This window comes from Lonchura striata, chromosome 1 (assembly GCF_050655825.1).
Source record: "Lonchura striata isolate lonStrDom1 chromosome 1, ASM5065582v1, whole genome shotgun sequence".
Taxonomy (NCBI): Eukaryota; Metazoa; Chordata; class Aves; order Passeriformes; family Estrildidae; genus Lonchura; species Lonchura striata.
In genome coordinates, this window is record NC_140703.1 from 69,506,393 (window position 1) to 69,522,812 (window position 16,420).

Below are 16,420 nucleotides of genomic sequence, written 5' to 3' on the forward strand. Positions count from 1 at the left end.
CTACTTAGAGACCTCCATAAAAATGCTGACAGCTACAGGACTGAGAAATCTATTCTTCTGAAAGCAGTTTTCTGATACAGATGCATCTTATATCACAATTAAAAGCATCATCAGCTGCTGCAGGATGGGCTGAACTCCCTTCTTCCTCTTTTGTCCATTGAGAAAACAAACAATACAAGCTTCAAAACATCAACATACTCCTAAACTACTCCATGTGTTCACTTGCCAAAAGTACTAAGTGAAACAGTACACACAAGGAAACTCATATCACAGAAATATCAAGATGGAAATCCTCTAATTAAGATTCCTCTTCTGATTTCTAAAGAAATTTCTTCTACTTTCCCACACATAGGAGCATTTGTAATTTAAGTTTTGCTTTTTAAGAGCCATGTCTTTAAACACTGTCACCATGACATGAATAATTCAGAAGAGAAACCACAAGGTCATTGAAACAGGAGCTAAGCAGGGAAGAAAAGAAAGATGATTGAACATCATCATCCGGTTTTTCAATTTACTTCAAATCTCTTCTACTATTTTTCACAGTTTACATACATCTCTCAGATAGCTGCTATACAAGCACTATTTACATTTTTCTACACACAAAGTAATAGAAAGCAGAGGGAAAAGCATCTTGTTCTGCAACCACTCTGACATAAAAATCTCACCCTGAACACGTCTAATAAATCATATTAACTAAATTAAACCTCAGGAGGCTGCAGATTTCAAATGCAAGCTTCAGGCAAAAGAGTCTTCAGTACCATGGAGCTTCAGGATTAATAAAACAATTTCCTGACAGTTTGCAAGATAGTACCATGTAAATGCAGCATGTCTTCCTTGGAGCCATCTGAATAAACTAAGAATAAAAGATATTTGAGACTGCCTGTCTTTCCTGATCATACTAGTATGAAAATTTACCATATAAGCATCTAAAAAGATGCTGAAACCTACAACTTAGCACTGCAGAGACATATGGTCTCTTACAAACTCTATGAGCAAAAAACCCCAAATAAGTATTACGATATTTTTTTAAATTTATTCTACTTCATTCAATCAAGTAATCTGAAAGCTCAAAATTTCTGTAATACCTCATACCTTACACTGTAAAAAGTGGGGACAAAATAGAAAAATACACATTTTAAAATGCTGTTTCTTTAGACTAGTTTACTTCCTTAATAATTTTTAAATGCACTGTGATTTGAAGAAGGTTGCTCAGTTAAATTCTATTGTTACTGTTCTTTTATTCTAAATAAGTTTCTGATTTAAATTTATCAGAAAATTGCTTTATAAAACAAAAAATACAGAACTACAGTAAGAAAGTTAAAATATAAAGCTGCAACTCTCATTAAATTTTTTTTGCTTCTGAAAAAAGAGATCTGAGTAACTAAAATATATATTCTTGGTTACAAAAACTACTGAAAATAACTGGCATTCATTACACTTACTCTGTCATTAATGGCAATATTGTCCATGCACCTTCATGCCTGTCGATCTGATGAATAAGCAGAACTGTAGGCAATTCCTTTAAGAAAAATAAGAATATTCCCATTAAACTTGAATTGTATGTACTTTCTTCCTAAACATCCATTAATCTTTAAAAACATTCTGGAATGACTAGTTAGTTTTCATTGGTTTTGACTGGCAAGCAGCCGTGAAGAATAGATGACTTAAGCGGGTATGAAACAAGGTGAACTAAGGTAGGGATGGTGCTTCTTCCAACATATAATTTCCTGTCTTTTAGTTATAAAGCTATCAGACTTCAAGTTCAATGCTTTGCAGAAGAACCCATGTAATCAACATATCATAGTAATCTCCTTGCCATCCCATGAAGAAATACTTATAAATAATGAAGGGTGTTCTACAAAGGCTTCCACTGGACAATCACCTTACACACACCTTAAGTGGGAGCTCTAACATTCTTTACTTTGAGCTAAGCTTTCATCTGTCAACCTGTCACAGTAACATCATGACAAAAAAAAGATGGATTTACAGAAAAATCAAAATGAGGAGTTAACATTTTTTTCTTCCTGAAAGATCAAAGAAGTTTTCCTACAAAGGAAAATACTTCTCATAAATCCCTTTGCTCTTTTGTTACTCGAAACCTCTTTGATGTGGCAGATCCCAATGTCTAGTAGATAAGCCACAATTCTGAGGTAGTTTCCAAGAAAACACCATTTAAACAAAGTCTTCTGGTAAACCAAACTGCACAATTTGCAGTGCATGTGGCAAGCTGGATTCAGATACATCCCTCAATACACACACAGTACTTTACTCCATCAGCAAATCCGATCCCCCACTGTAGCATCATTTTGTCCAAGTGTGACACCAGCTAAAGAGAAGGGAGAGGCTCCTGCTCACCTGACAGGGAGTCACTGCCCACAGGAGCATGGGACTCACCACAACATTCAGGGGAACAGCACTCTGGGTTGGCACAAAATTTCACATGGGATACTTGGGAAGGAGCACAGGTCAGCAAAAGAGGGATCATGGTGTTTGAGGAGTGGTTTAAGCTCAGCTGGAAATTAAGCACCACGCAGCTCCTCACTCAACCCCCCTCTTCCCCTATCCTAGCTGAAACCATGACAAGGAGGAAAAACTCACAACATGTAAATACAAGGGAAAAAAGGGAGTTGGTCACTTGTAGCAAATTGCTGGTCAGGATACTTGTCTGGCCATGGCTTGCTCTGCTCACTGCTGTCCTGTCTTCTCCTTAAATTTTATTTCTAACTCCTGGGCAGGAGGCTTTGTGTATTTGGAGGTCTATGTTCCCACAACCAGAGAGAGAACCATGAGTTGCAGGGGTGCACCTGTCTCTTCAGGCCTTAATCCTGTTCCACTTACAGCCTGCATGTGCCACACATTCGTGCTTGATGAATGCTTTTTATGAATGATGCCATTAACAAAAGTCACACTTACACACAAAAAATTATTTTCTAAGAAGACTTCTAAGATAAAATTTGCACTATTTGCTGACTCTTCAAGTTTACTTTAAATCCTTTTTAAGAGCAGTTAAACACAGCATCTACATAAAACCTCCAAATTTCATGTACTAAAGAAAACATCTATACTGCTCTAAGGAATAACTATATCTCTCAGGAGTGCATTAACCTTATACAAAAATAAGGATTTATGCTATTGCAATGACCCAAATCAAAAAGAAACAATGCTAAAACTCCAACTTGTAACAGGATATTCACCTGCAACTCAAAAACCAGCACTTCTGATTTATGGTTCCAGTTCAAATGAACCTAACAAATCTGTTTCTGCTTTTTTTCAATTTATTGAAAAAACAAATGTTCAGAGTTTTTTGTGGCAGTGGCAAATATTACTCATTCTCAACAACTTGTATTTCATTAAAATGTGAAAATGGTAACATTTACTTTGGTATAGTTTTATCTTTAGTGATTTTATTTAGTTAGATGTATTTATTTTACTTTTGGTACAAGTTTATGATAAAACCACAAAATTATGCTTACTTAAGGCGTTGCAGATAGGAAGATAAAAGGGAAGACCTCTCTTACAAGAACATTTATTTTTACACGCATACAAAACCTGCAGTTAGGCTAGTATTTGTAGGAAGCTACGAATTTCATGTAAAAATAGACAAAGAAAATAGTTAATAATATACTCAGCGTCTCTATCACACTGAAGGCTGAAACTGGATTAATTTTAGATTAAAACAGCATTTACCCATGCAAAAGATATAAATTATTTAATCTAAGTAGCTGTACTATCATACTCTATTTCCTTTGTGCAGCACAAAGGAGTGATGATAAAGAAAAAACACTCTCTCTTGAGCTAATCCAGTACTCTTACAAGGTATCTTTTGTCTTTGACATTCTCATAAACCTGCTCTCTTTCTCTACCCAACTTCCTCTAAAACATGAAAATACATGTCCTGCATGGGCCTTTCCTTCCACTCACCTCTACCCACGCATTAATTCTAATTTAATAAAGGAGATGCTTAAGAGATCTATAGATCTAAAACAGCCACTTTCAAAAGTACAGGAGGATTTCTGTTGCTTTTCCTTTCTCATTTTTACTCTGAACTAGTGGAACTGGGCTGACCTATTCATTTTATTTATTTTATCTTCAGTACAAGGACAGAAAAAAGCAAAATGGATCTGGTGTCAGCTTTGAAGAGTGGAAGGGCACATGCTGTCTAGGTAATGAAATGTAACTTGCACACTGTGCCTATCTCATAAAACTCTCCTACAAATGCATCCAAGGCCTGTACTCCATTCACTCGTTATTCTAGCTTGAAACTATTGTTTCCACAGTTACAAACCACATGAGTTTTCACACATACCAACATTTTACATATAACACAAGTATCTTATGATCTAAATAACATCATGTAATCACTTTTTGAAGACTAAGAAACTACTCTCCTCACTTACACAACTGAGCTGACTTTAAAGGGCAAAACCAAGAAATGGAATTGCTTATGGTCTGAAATACAGTATGAGACATTTTTACTCCAAATACCACCTACTCTATGAGCACAGTGAGATCAGCAATATGCAATAAGCAATACAGATGACAATTGCAAACTTTACACAAATGAAAAGCTAAATGTGAATAAAGGGGTTAGATCCACATTTTCAGGCTAATTCCAAAGACACAGACTCACACAGCCTCATCTGTACCTTAAAATCACCTACAATTTTGTATGCAAGTTGAAGTATGAAGATGCTAATTACACAATCAATTTCACACCAAATCAAGGGAACTGTTTTTTGAATCTAAATATTGAAAGTTCGCTTCATTAATATGAAAAAACTTGGAGGACTAGCATATCCAATAAGGAAAAGGTAATTCAGTATAAAAGAATTAAGAACTAAGTAAGGGAACTGTTAACCTGAAACAAGTATCTGTATTCCTTCTGCACTACATGGAATTTCATATTAGTCTACTGAATCCTATATGAGAAATGTACAATTTATAGAGAACAAAACCGTACAGGGTAAAAATAAACTAAAATAATATGGTTTCATAAACTAAGAGGCCAAAATGGGCTTCTGTATGCACCCAGGATGGCAGAGATCCACCCCAGCTAAAATGGGATTTCCACATTAGGTCATACCTCTATGATCCTCTAGCAGAACTGTACTTGCTTTGTTTTCCTACAAAATAGTTCACTGAATTTCAGCTAAGCATAACCAAACCTTGCCCTAAGTATATTGTTTTGTGAGAACAGACTTTATTAGAACACAACTCACACTAGATCTTGCTCAGCACTATTAATTACATGTCCTGTATGACATGATTTTGCAAGTATGACATAGAAACAGAACTGCGGTGAAACAAAACACAACAGTAATGTGTTCGTTCTTATATTACTGAGTCACCTGAGCAGAGCAAAAAGCCATCTTGTAATACACTAGAGAAAAATAAAGTAGTGTTCAGGAATGTGCTCCTAATTAGTCCAGTTTGCTCGTATCTGTAGATGCCTTGCATATATTATCTCAGTGCTTTGTGAGCTCATTAAGCTGCCTCATGAAGCCCAGAGCCGAGGGGCAGGAATGGGGACCTTAAACCCTGAGCACTGCTGCTTAACTGCACAGCTCCAGACACAGAAATGTATTCCTATCTCTACATACCCTACAAGCACATAACATTTTCCCTATTCTCTTATCTTCTTTTCAGTAATCAATCCTAAGACACATTCAGAGCTAGCCTACCTTCTCAGCCTTCCCTTGGGAGGTTAAATAAGCCAAGCTCTTACAGTCATCTGTTATGACTACTTTGACAAAGTAGAGCTGTGGAATACATACTGAAGTCTCCCTTCAGCTTTATTTCAAAAACATGCCAATTCTGTAGACATCCTGAAGGATTTCTAAAAGAAAGTAATACCAATAGCAATAATAAATAAGCAATAGCTCTAAGCCCAGCAGGTCAGACAATTTACTGGGAATTGCCAGCTGCAAACATTATACCAAGCACTATATGGTCTCTATATTCTAACAATTTCCTTAAATATTGAAAATTACAATTCACATTTCAAATATTTTTCATGTTTTAAAGACATAACTATCAATTTTATCAGAGCCCCATTTCCAAGAATCCAAGACTAAATATTATTTCAATAATCCCATTCAAATAAAACTCACAGACGATTTAAAGTACTATTTTACATTACCACTGTAAAAGAATTTTGCTTCTGTTAAACACATCTGTTATTTAAGAGCTTCTCCAAAGTTGTCCAGTCCTTTTAATTTCTTGCTCTGTTTGTTCCTTTAGGCTTCATTCACAGAATCCTAGAACAGTTTTGAGTTGGAAGGAACATTTAAAGCTCTAGTCCAGGCCGCTCCGGTGAGCAGGGACACCTTCAGTTACATCAGGTTGCTCAGAACCCCAAACAAAATTATCTAAAATATTTCCAGGGATGGGATATCAACCACCTCTCTGGCAAACTGTCAAGTTTTTCACCAACATCACTGTAAAAATTTCTTTCCTTATGCTGAGTCTCAATCTACTCTCCTGTAGTTTAAAAACTTTACCCTTTCCTCATCATTACAGGCCCTCTAATAAGTCTGTTCCTCTCTTCCTTTATAAGACCCCATTAAGTACTGAAAAGCCACAATAAGATGTAAAAGACTCCCACAAAAACAAAACCCATGTTTCTAATAAGGCATGATTTCCAATAATTGTTGCTCCTTGGGAAGCCCAAAGTAATAAAGCATAATGTTCTATTTTCCATTAGAGAGAATTTCTACTTCTGTTCTCGTCTCAGATGCCTGGTTATCATTAAAAAAAACCTCTGAATTTTCATAATATATTACGTGTAATTTCAGAGAGTTCAGCAAAGGCCACAGCATTACCCTGCTTTCACAAATCAAGAGCAAATACTGTGTGCAAATTAACAAATCAGACCTTATTTTGTAATTAGACAAACAAAAAGATGTGGAAAAAATCTGGAAAAGTTTTGAGTGCTTATTATAAATGCTACCACAGATGTGTACAATAAGACAGTAGCCTAGAATGACAACAGCATATTGCAGTAAAGTGCCATTTGTTTGCTCTTCACTTGAGTGAATAAAAAGCAGTGAGGAATACTTTCTCCAAGCTCACAGTTTACAAGAATTCTAAATAAATACAATTATACAGAAGACAGACATGTGGCATACAGTACATAGCTATTATTCATGAAAGCTAATATTAAAGATTAACCACTATAATTATGTTGCCTGGTCTGAGTAAGGTCTTTGTTTAGAATGTGTTTAAGATAGGATTTAAGTATTGTAATGCATAATATTAATGTATAAAGTGAGTTTTTACTTAAAAGCAAAATCTTTGTCAATCCAAACTAGTGCATAAAAACACTTCAGGTTGGATACTGGGACAGATTTCTTCGCTGAAGGAGCGATTAAGCATTAGAACAAGCTTCCCATGGCAGTGGTGGAGTCACCATCCCTGCAAGTGTTCAAAAAACTGAGCAGATGTGGTACCTCCAGATATGGTTTAGTGGGAGCGGTGGTATTCAGTCAAAGACTTGATGATTCGGAGATCTTTTTAAACCTTTATGATTCTATGATTCAAGCAATGAAATTAAACAATTTATGGGGTTCAGATGCTTCTTTAAATATCAGCAAGATTAGCAGTATAAGCAGATTTATATTCATGGAAAGCCTGAAGCTTCTTTCACTGACAGCAAGATGGAGACTGTTATCTCCCAAGCTCAGTCAGTGTGATACACGGGGGAGCCGGTCCCTTCCCCACAACAGGCTCTGGCCAAGTAAATCTGATGAGAAGGAACAGGAGAGCAGAAAAAAGCTTTTACAAGGCAATAAATTTGACTAATGTATTTCAAGTACCACTATAGATGCTCAGGAGAATTTACAAGAACAAAACAACTGTCACCAGGTAATGATTTTAATCTGATGATTTATTAATTCTAGTCTCATGTATACTTCAGCATTCTATTCAAAGATGATTGAACAATTTTAATATAGCCAACAGCAGTGGAGAAGAAAGCTTTATAAAAATCTCTTATTCTTTACTAAGAAAAGAAATACCTTAGTAAAACAGGTTTGTTCAAATCCTATTAAGTATGCAGAATTTCTTATTTATATTTTGGCCTGACATGGCAAGACATCTCTGTGAGGTGACAGGTCCTTTTTTCTGCATTCAAAAAGCAAAGGAAGTTACCACATATTTGATTGATAAAAGCAGCAATACAAAAATGGTATGTGATGTGTAAGGTAGGGCTCAGGGCAGCCCACTCATCACTACTAAAACATTTAAAAGATCTCATTAGTGCAGAATTATCTGACTGCTACAAATTCCTTCAACTCTGCTGAGCATCCATTAGAGGAAAACGATCCTGCTCACCTTCCAGCAAAAAGTGTAGGTAACTTTTAGTTCCAACAGTTAATGAGCAAGGCATCAATTCTGCTGATAACAAAGCCTAGCGATTGTCAAAAGGATGACAGAACCTTTGCAGAATGAGAAGCAAGGGCATATTAGGAAGTCAAAGATCAAACAATTAAAACAAACAGCTAGGAGAACAGCTGGAGGAAAGCAAAGATAAAAAAAAGTCACTCAAACATGTAAAGCCCTGCAAGCTGACCTTGAAGAGATTTAAGACAGCTCCAAAACGCATTTTCCAAACCAAGCAATATCTTTTGTACACTTTTCCTGGAACACTTTCAAAAGGTTTTATTTTGAATGCACTTCACCTTTCCACAGAACAGAGTTTAGGAGCATTTCACAACTTGAGCACCCAAATATTGAAGCCCCAGAATGAGCAGTTGCACTTTAAAATGCAAATCGTAAAAGGAATGAAGCATTATGAAGAAAAACAAAGAAAAGTGACCAAGAACATACTGATACTAGGCAATGTATGCAAGCAGAATAAGTAACACAACATAAAATAAACACAGGTGCTACTGTGGATAAAAAAGTAGAAAGTGGAACTTCATACACTGACCACTTAAATGCACACTCTTATTAGGGTTTTATACTGCCAGCTCTCCCCACATAATGTAAGAGTAGTTTTATGGACAGATTTGGAAAATAAATGTAAATACTAAAGTTGTGGATGATGTTGCAAACACAAGAATGAATAAATATTTGTAGAAAAGAAACCAAAGCTGTTGCTAGGAAGAAAATAAAAGGCACACTATTACTTTACACAAGAAAACAAAGGGAATCAATCTACTAATACTGAGAAATTTTGAAGTTAAAACATCATTTTTTAAATAAAAAAATAGGGTTGATCTTGATATAGTAGAAAACCTTGCCATAAAGACAAACTACTGTAGACACAAAGATGGAGGGTCAGGTCAGAATGCAGCCCAATATTTAACCTAAATATAATCTATTAAACCTTGTTAAAACTGCAGGATCGAAAAATGACTTGACTGATGAGTCTCAGCTGGAAAGTGGCTTCCATGAAATGGGAAGCCATTACAGGCAGGAGAGAAGTAAACAGGGTTTTCATACTAGAATCCTGAATTTAAGCAAGTAACTAAAAAATGAAACAAGAGGTGTATTACAGATTGCATTGAATTTATGGCATTAATTTTGAAAAGTCTCAAGTAAATTACATCTATTATATCTAAATATACAAATCAGTTTAAAAATAACTCAGTTCCCATGAAAAAGATGTTCTTCCATTGAATCTTATAACCACAAAATTATTAATAGGACCCCATTTGATCTTAAGACTTTTCAGGAAAAACTTTTTTTAATGGGCTGAGGGCATCCAATGCAAGAATTCTCAAGGACCCAAAACAAAAAAATCTCCTCTACTAGACCAGTTTCATAGGGAAATATACAGACTTTTGTCCTCTAAATGGCATCACAATCACAACAGGCAATTAAAAAGCACTGACTGCACTTAAACTGGTAATTTTTCAAAAACTCTCATTTTACCTGTTTTCTCATTTTGAAAGTAATAGCAAAGAAGTAATGATGATCTTGATTGTTTTAGACAGAAAGGGCGTAATCCCAAATATCACCATTTTAACTCTCAAAAACTTCCTTATTCTTATTTGGTGTTTCTTCCAAAGGTCTAATTTACAGAGGTTAAATGTTCAGGAATCTCAGAAAATTAAAAAGATTGGTAGAAACTGTAATGAATTTTTGCCAGTGCTACATTCTAACAAGAGTTTTGGCTAATATTCAATAAATCGCTATGGAAAATGTTTTTAAGCAAGAACAAAATACTGACATCTACTGGTGATTAGAATTACAAATTGTTTTCAGGTTAAAAATTAGTTTTAAGTACACCATGAAAGAAAATAAATGGACAAATCACTTGTTAAGATTAATGCCAGTGACTTAATCCATTTTGCAGTGAGACATATATGCTAGTTTAATCAAGTAACAAAATCTAGCAGTAGGATTCCATTTCTCATTTTAAACTAGCAGACAATAATTAATGAAACCTTATGGACTAAACGTCTATTTCTTGGGCCGGTAACAACAGAGGAGTGAACCTGATTATTCAGTCTTTTGTTTTCATACAGCAGTTGTCTTTGAAAACACAAGAATTTAACTTTTTTTTCCTGAAATTAATAATTTCATATGCATTCTCTGCAGAGAAAAATGCCAACTTCAAATGTTGATATGCAGGACTGCAGAGATGATCTGCCCCATGTCCATAATCAGCATTACTGGGGACTGTCTCACAGTGGCATTGTGAGTTGACCAAAACAATCAAGATGTACCAAGAACCTGCTGATTATACTCATCTTTTTTTTCTATACACTGATGGCTTTCCCCTTTTCCCAAATTTCAGATATGAGATGATCGGTGGGATTTTCATCACTGCTTCTCTTAAGACATCATGACTGTTGTTCAAGAGGTAACTGTTAATACTGGAAAAGCATCACCATTTCAGCATTTCCATAAAGGCATCTTCTTAAATAAAGGACATTAAAGGTCTTTAGAATCCAGGTAAATTTCAGGTACAACTCTGATTACAAAATTATTTCACCTCTTGCCCACAAAACATGCATATATTGCAGCCTCATTGAAACCATTTGTACTTCTACTTGCTGAACTTTTCATTACTCATATTCTGCCACATCAATTACACAACTCAACTAAAATCCTTGGGTTTAACAACTGACACCATAATCCTCTCTGCACACATTGTATCTGAACACTTGTCTCAATTCCAAAGAGGACTCTGAAAGAGCAGAACTCTGCAGAACAAAGGCTATTCACGTGACTGATTTCATTAAGGGATTAAAAACTGTATTTAGAATGGATTTAATTACAATAGGTTTGATAAGCTTGGATAAATGAAGCCTAAAACATCTATCAATCTGATTTAGGCACTACAAGACTAATGTACATAAGACAATTTACATCAGATTTTTTTTCCTTTACAACAAAGAACACGGAAATGAAAAATAGGTCAAATAACCTCACAGCAAGCTATTTCATATCAGGGGATGTACGCCACTCTTAAATTTTTCTTAGTTTTATAAAAGACAAGAAAAATAATTGTTTATTCATGCTGAAATTTCAGCGTAGGTTTCTTAAAAACCTCTTCTCTCTAGGCTTATGCTTTACAGATCAAATTTCCCATTAGAACGTAAAGTACAACATGCAGCTCTCAGTGTGACCCACCAGCAGGTCAAGGGGAGAGTGCTCAGTCTGCAGAGGCGTGGCAGAATAACAAGGAATAGTTAGGGCAGGTACTGCATCATGCAGGGACAGGAGCAAGAGAGGTATGGAGGACTGCTGCTGCAGGAAGGAGGGAATCCTGCCTTAGGAATTTAATGTCCACACACATTCTCCTCCTACTGTCACCAAGTCACAACTGTGCAACAGAATTCTGACCAAGTCTATACTACAGCATATTCACTTGATCTGTTCAAATGCTCATCTAAAATTATTCTAATAATTAAATTGTTATATTTTTCATTTCATAAAGAATGCATTTTTTTCTTTGTAAACACACTACAGTCATTTTGAAAAACTGCCTTTTCCCAAGTCTTTCTTATCACTTTTGGATCAAATGCCATCCAAACAATAACAGTCGTTACACAAAAGTTAATAATTGACATTAAAAGTACTGATAAGTCAGTGTACAATCAGTAAATAACCACTGAAATTATTTTCTTATAAGCACACAAAAAACAATTAGAAAATAAATAGAATGGATCTGAAAAAAGGCAGAACAAACCTCAATATTTTTAACAAAATGAGGCAACAGCATATATAACAAGGGGCACTTAATATTATCTCAACATACCTTTCCAAGATCTACAGCCTGTTCCAAAATATCTCTTTTTAGATCTTCTGCTCTCTTGGAATGAAAAGAATTACTTTGACTCTGGATGACAAATACAATTCCTTTTAATTCTGCAAACAAGAAAGTATGAACATGTAAAGATAAAAGAAATTATTTTCTAATTTGCTCCAAAGCTAGTGAGAACCCAGGTGTATGTAGGAATCTATTTCACAGTGAGCTATTCCTGTAATTATACAAATATTTTATGAAATAGTAAAAGGCATTATTTAACACACAAAAATCCAAACCAGCCCTTTTCCAGATTCATTAGAAAGAGCATGGCATGACTGGAAGAAGTGCAGCAGTTAACAGCAGCCACATTTATGACATTGCTTGTTCTCCAATACACCAGCACTCCTTGCCACCAGAGTTAAAAGGTGTTCATCACAGATCAGCATCTCCCCTCACCAGGAAATGCATGAACATGAAACAGAAAAGCTACTTCCCAAACAGTCCAAAACCCTACACAGAAACAAACATCAGGTTGAGAAACACACACAAGAACACTGAGTTGATACTCTTATTTAACATGACAGCATCAATATCTCACATGTCTTCAGTGTTTAAAGGCATCATAACTAAAAACTTTGAACATGAGAGAAGACAGAAATTTAAAAGGAAATAATGAAGTAGCTTTGCAAACATTTATGGCTTATGAAAGTGCCTATTGTAAAATACAAATAGACGATGAAGCAGGTAGCCAAATTTTCTTGATGATAGGAGATAGAATAAGCCTTCAGTACTGGGAAATGTTAGAAAACCATAAAGATATAATCTCTTTCAGAAGCAGAACACAGCAGACAAGAGGATAAGACAATAAAAGGAAGAGGACAGATGCCTTTTCCAGAACTCTTAGTAAGTTTGATCTATGCTGTTTAACCCATTCAAGACCATTAACTAAGTATCAATGAATGAGGAGAACTGTTTGGCCACAAAAGGCTGAAGTTTACAGATACTATGTAGAAAGTGCACCAGGAAACTCAGAATATAGTAACTTGAGACAGCGCCACAAGGAAGGAAACTAATGCCCAGGAGATCTGTACAGAATGTTGAAAATTGTGGAGAAGGAACAAAGTTAATACAAAAAAAAAAAAAAAAAAAAAAAGAAAAAAAAGAAGGAAAGAAGGAAAATCCAGAGAAGGAAAGACATAATCACAAGGAAAAAGAGTAAAACTGAGCCCATGAAGAAGGATCACAAGGAAAACATTGTGAAAAGAGCATTAAGCACAAGTGTCTGCACTAAGGTTATGAGAAGATTGTTATGGCCAACACTGGAGGATCTATTACATTGCTTTGTTGCTCTAAACAGTTATTTGTTAATTTAGACCTATGACAGCTCAAAGCTGCAGTTAGATTTTTTCTTTTTACATTTCCCTCAGTATTGTTTTCCCTCAGTTTATTAGCTTATTCATCAAGACAAATTGTGTGAGGTTCCTGGTGATGTATTACAGAGATGGAATAAGCATTGGTTCAGACACCAGTATTCATGCCACATTTTTCCCACACAGTGTAGGAATCAGTGTTCATGCTCTGAACCACCAAACAAACTGTTTAAAAATCCCATGCATAATAAACTTCTGAATATCAACTAATTGCTACCTTGCAAGATCTTTGCTAGATTTCCTCTGCAAAAATCAAAATCAGTGTGAAAACTGAAACTACGAATTGTTGATGCTAATAAGAGTCGAAGGGCTAAATCTACATGCACAACACCAAAAACACCCACAGAGACAAAAAGCAAGCACTACCTTGTTTTTATTAATTGCTGCTATAGAATATTTAACTCTATTTACACTGTATTTGCAGATATGGAAGCACTCAAATTACACTTAGTTACACTTATGATATATTTAAAAACACCTGTGATACTCCACAATAGCATATTTTCTAGGAGTGAGAGAACATCTACTTTGATGGTTAATCAAATGGAAATAGTTTCTTTTGCTATAGGTAGTTTAAAGGAGTTAATAAAAGACATTCAGCGTATGAAAATGTCAACAGAAAATAGTTACAATATTGAACACCTCAATTGTTTCTCAAGCTGAGAAACATCCAATGAAGCAAGAGAAAGAACAGCCTTTTGAAAGATTAAGTTCCAAAAGTGCTACTGATCTATATATAACTATTCAAAAGAGAATAAAATATCAGAGGAACTCAGAACCATAAAGAACTACATTCTGTTTCAAGCCCTTACATTTTGCCTACAGAAATGGGTTAAAAGACCTAAAAAAACCCAAACCCTCAAACCAAAACAACTTTATTAGGAAGAGGAAAAAAAACCTATGTATTGCATCAGACTTGACATCTAGTCGAGTATATTTTTTAACAGTAGTAATAGGAAAGGCACCCCAAAAACTTCACTTTCTCCAATGCTCCTCATATGCTCAAAGCACTTACAAATATTATATTAGGAAATGCCAGAAGACAGACATAATTAAGCTGGGTTGTTTCAGAACAAGCAGAGCCAAATCCTGAGGGTGTAGCAGAGTGAGAAGTCCACAGTTACAGTGCAGAGAATGCAAGTCAGGTGTGTTAACTTTTTGTCAGAGGACATCAGGCTCCTCTTCAGAGAAGGCAGAACCTTGCAGAATTTTTATTTTCATTATTTATCACCTGTACGCAGCAAATAGTTGTTTTACCACTATTTTACCTATTAATGGCTGATGTGCTTCTTAATTCCTTCTAGATATTACAAAGTTATTATAATTTGTTGCAAGCAATTTACAATAACCTAGTTATTACAAGTACAGTTAGAGCCTAGCAGAATGGTAAAATTCAGTTTTATCTTAAATTGTTACAGGAAGAGCTACTAAGTATCATAAAAATGTTAAACTATAGTGCACTACAAAAAGCAATTCATCCTTTTCACAGGGCAAGTGCACATGTTCACAGAAAACTACATGAACTGCAAGTACAATCAAAGCTTTAGAATTTTCTGTTTGATGAGACTACTTGAACGAAGAAAAAATAAAGCATTTGTGAAACAGCACTATACTTACCTCTGACTATTTTACTAATTGTTCTACTTTTTTCAGAATTCTAGAAGAAAGAAAGAAAAAACAAGTTAAGAATATACACAAGGCCTCAAATATTTCTACAGAAACATACCGGGAGTCAAAGCACTCATCAGATTATAGATGTTTACATAGAGGTTTTAACTCAAAAACTGATATGAAAAATAAAGTAAAATGTTATTCATCATCAAGAATTTAAAGATATATCCTTTATGCTTGAATACTATTACTCAGAAAATAGAGTAAGAAAAAGAAGAGAAAATGCTTTCCCATGACTCAATTTATACCAGAGCTCTATAACTTATTATTAACAATATTTTTTTAATGTATCTTCTGAGCACTAAGTTTTGAATATGGAGCTCTAGAATAAAAACACACCTGTTCAGGGTGAGAAAAGACCCCAACACACTCTAATCTACTATCAAGCTTCTATCAAAACACAATTCTTAAAGGAAGACTCAAATGTAATTTATATCAAGACAAATATCAAAAGGTTGTTGCACAAAACACGACTCCACTGGAATTTACTCAGTTATCACAAACATCGTGTATCTCTGCACTGCCTAGAAAATTGTAGGAAGGAAAACAGCCTTCATTTGTTGCACAGTTTATCCCAGGTGACAGTTGCCCAGTGCTTTGGTTTGGCCACATGAAAAATCAAACTTATCTTTACTAATTGCAAAAGAATGTTGTAGGATTTATCTTGATTCCAGTGTTTTAAGACTTCCAGATAGAAATTCCATACATATCTTCAGTAATAAGCTCATACATAGTTTTCCTATCCCCGAGACAGATTCTATTTTAAAATACTTAGTTCCTCTCTTTTCTAAAATATCAGATATATGTAATCTTTTAGCTCTACTTGCATCAGATGATCTTTTACTTTTGAAATGAATAAGCTCCAACTTCCCTGGTAGTCATCTGTAAAACCTTTTCAAAAATTACTCCAACTGCATCCATTCTTATGATCCTTTTCCTGCTGCCTGGGTCAATAAAGTTTAAAAGATTTTTTATAAGATGAGTTTATTTTGATATCTATAGACAATGCTGTCATTATATAGCTCAGTAAGTTAAGATTCTAAGCTAACCTGTATCAGAAAAAAACACAGGAAGATTGATTTTCTATGCAAACAAAAACCTATGTGTTTTGTGGCAC

At 35.0% G+C, this 16,420-nt stretch overlaps 1 protein-coding gene across 1 annotated transcript in view; it reads right to left on the minus strand.

Moving 5' to 3' along the window:
* B3GLCT (beta 3-glucosyltransferase) overlaps positions 1-16,420 on the minus strand; it is a 45,146-nt gene that overhangs the window by 19,752 nt on the left and 8,974 nt on the right. The window contains exons 3-5 of the mRNA XM_077781448.2: positions 15,250-15,289; positions 12,212-12,321; positions 1,443-1,519 (exon numbers count right to left, since the gene is read on the minus strand). Of these exons, the coding sequence (XP_077637574.2) occupies positions 1,443-1,519; positions 12,212-12,321; positions 15,250-15,289 (227 nt within the window). The remainder of the gene's footprint in view (positions 1-1,442; positions 1,520-12,211; positions 12,322-15,249; positions 15,290-16,420) is intronic.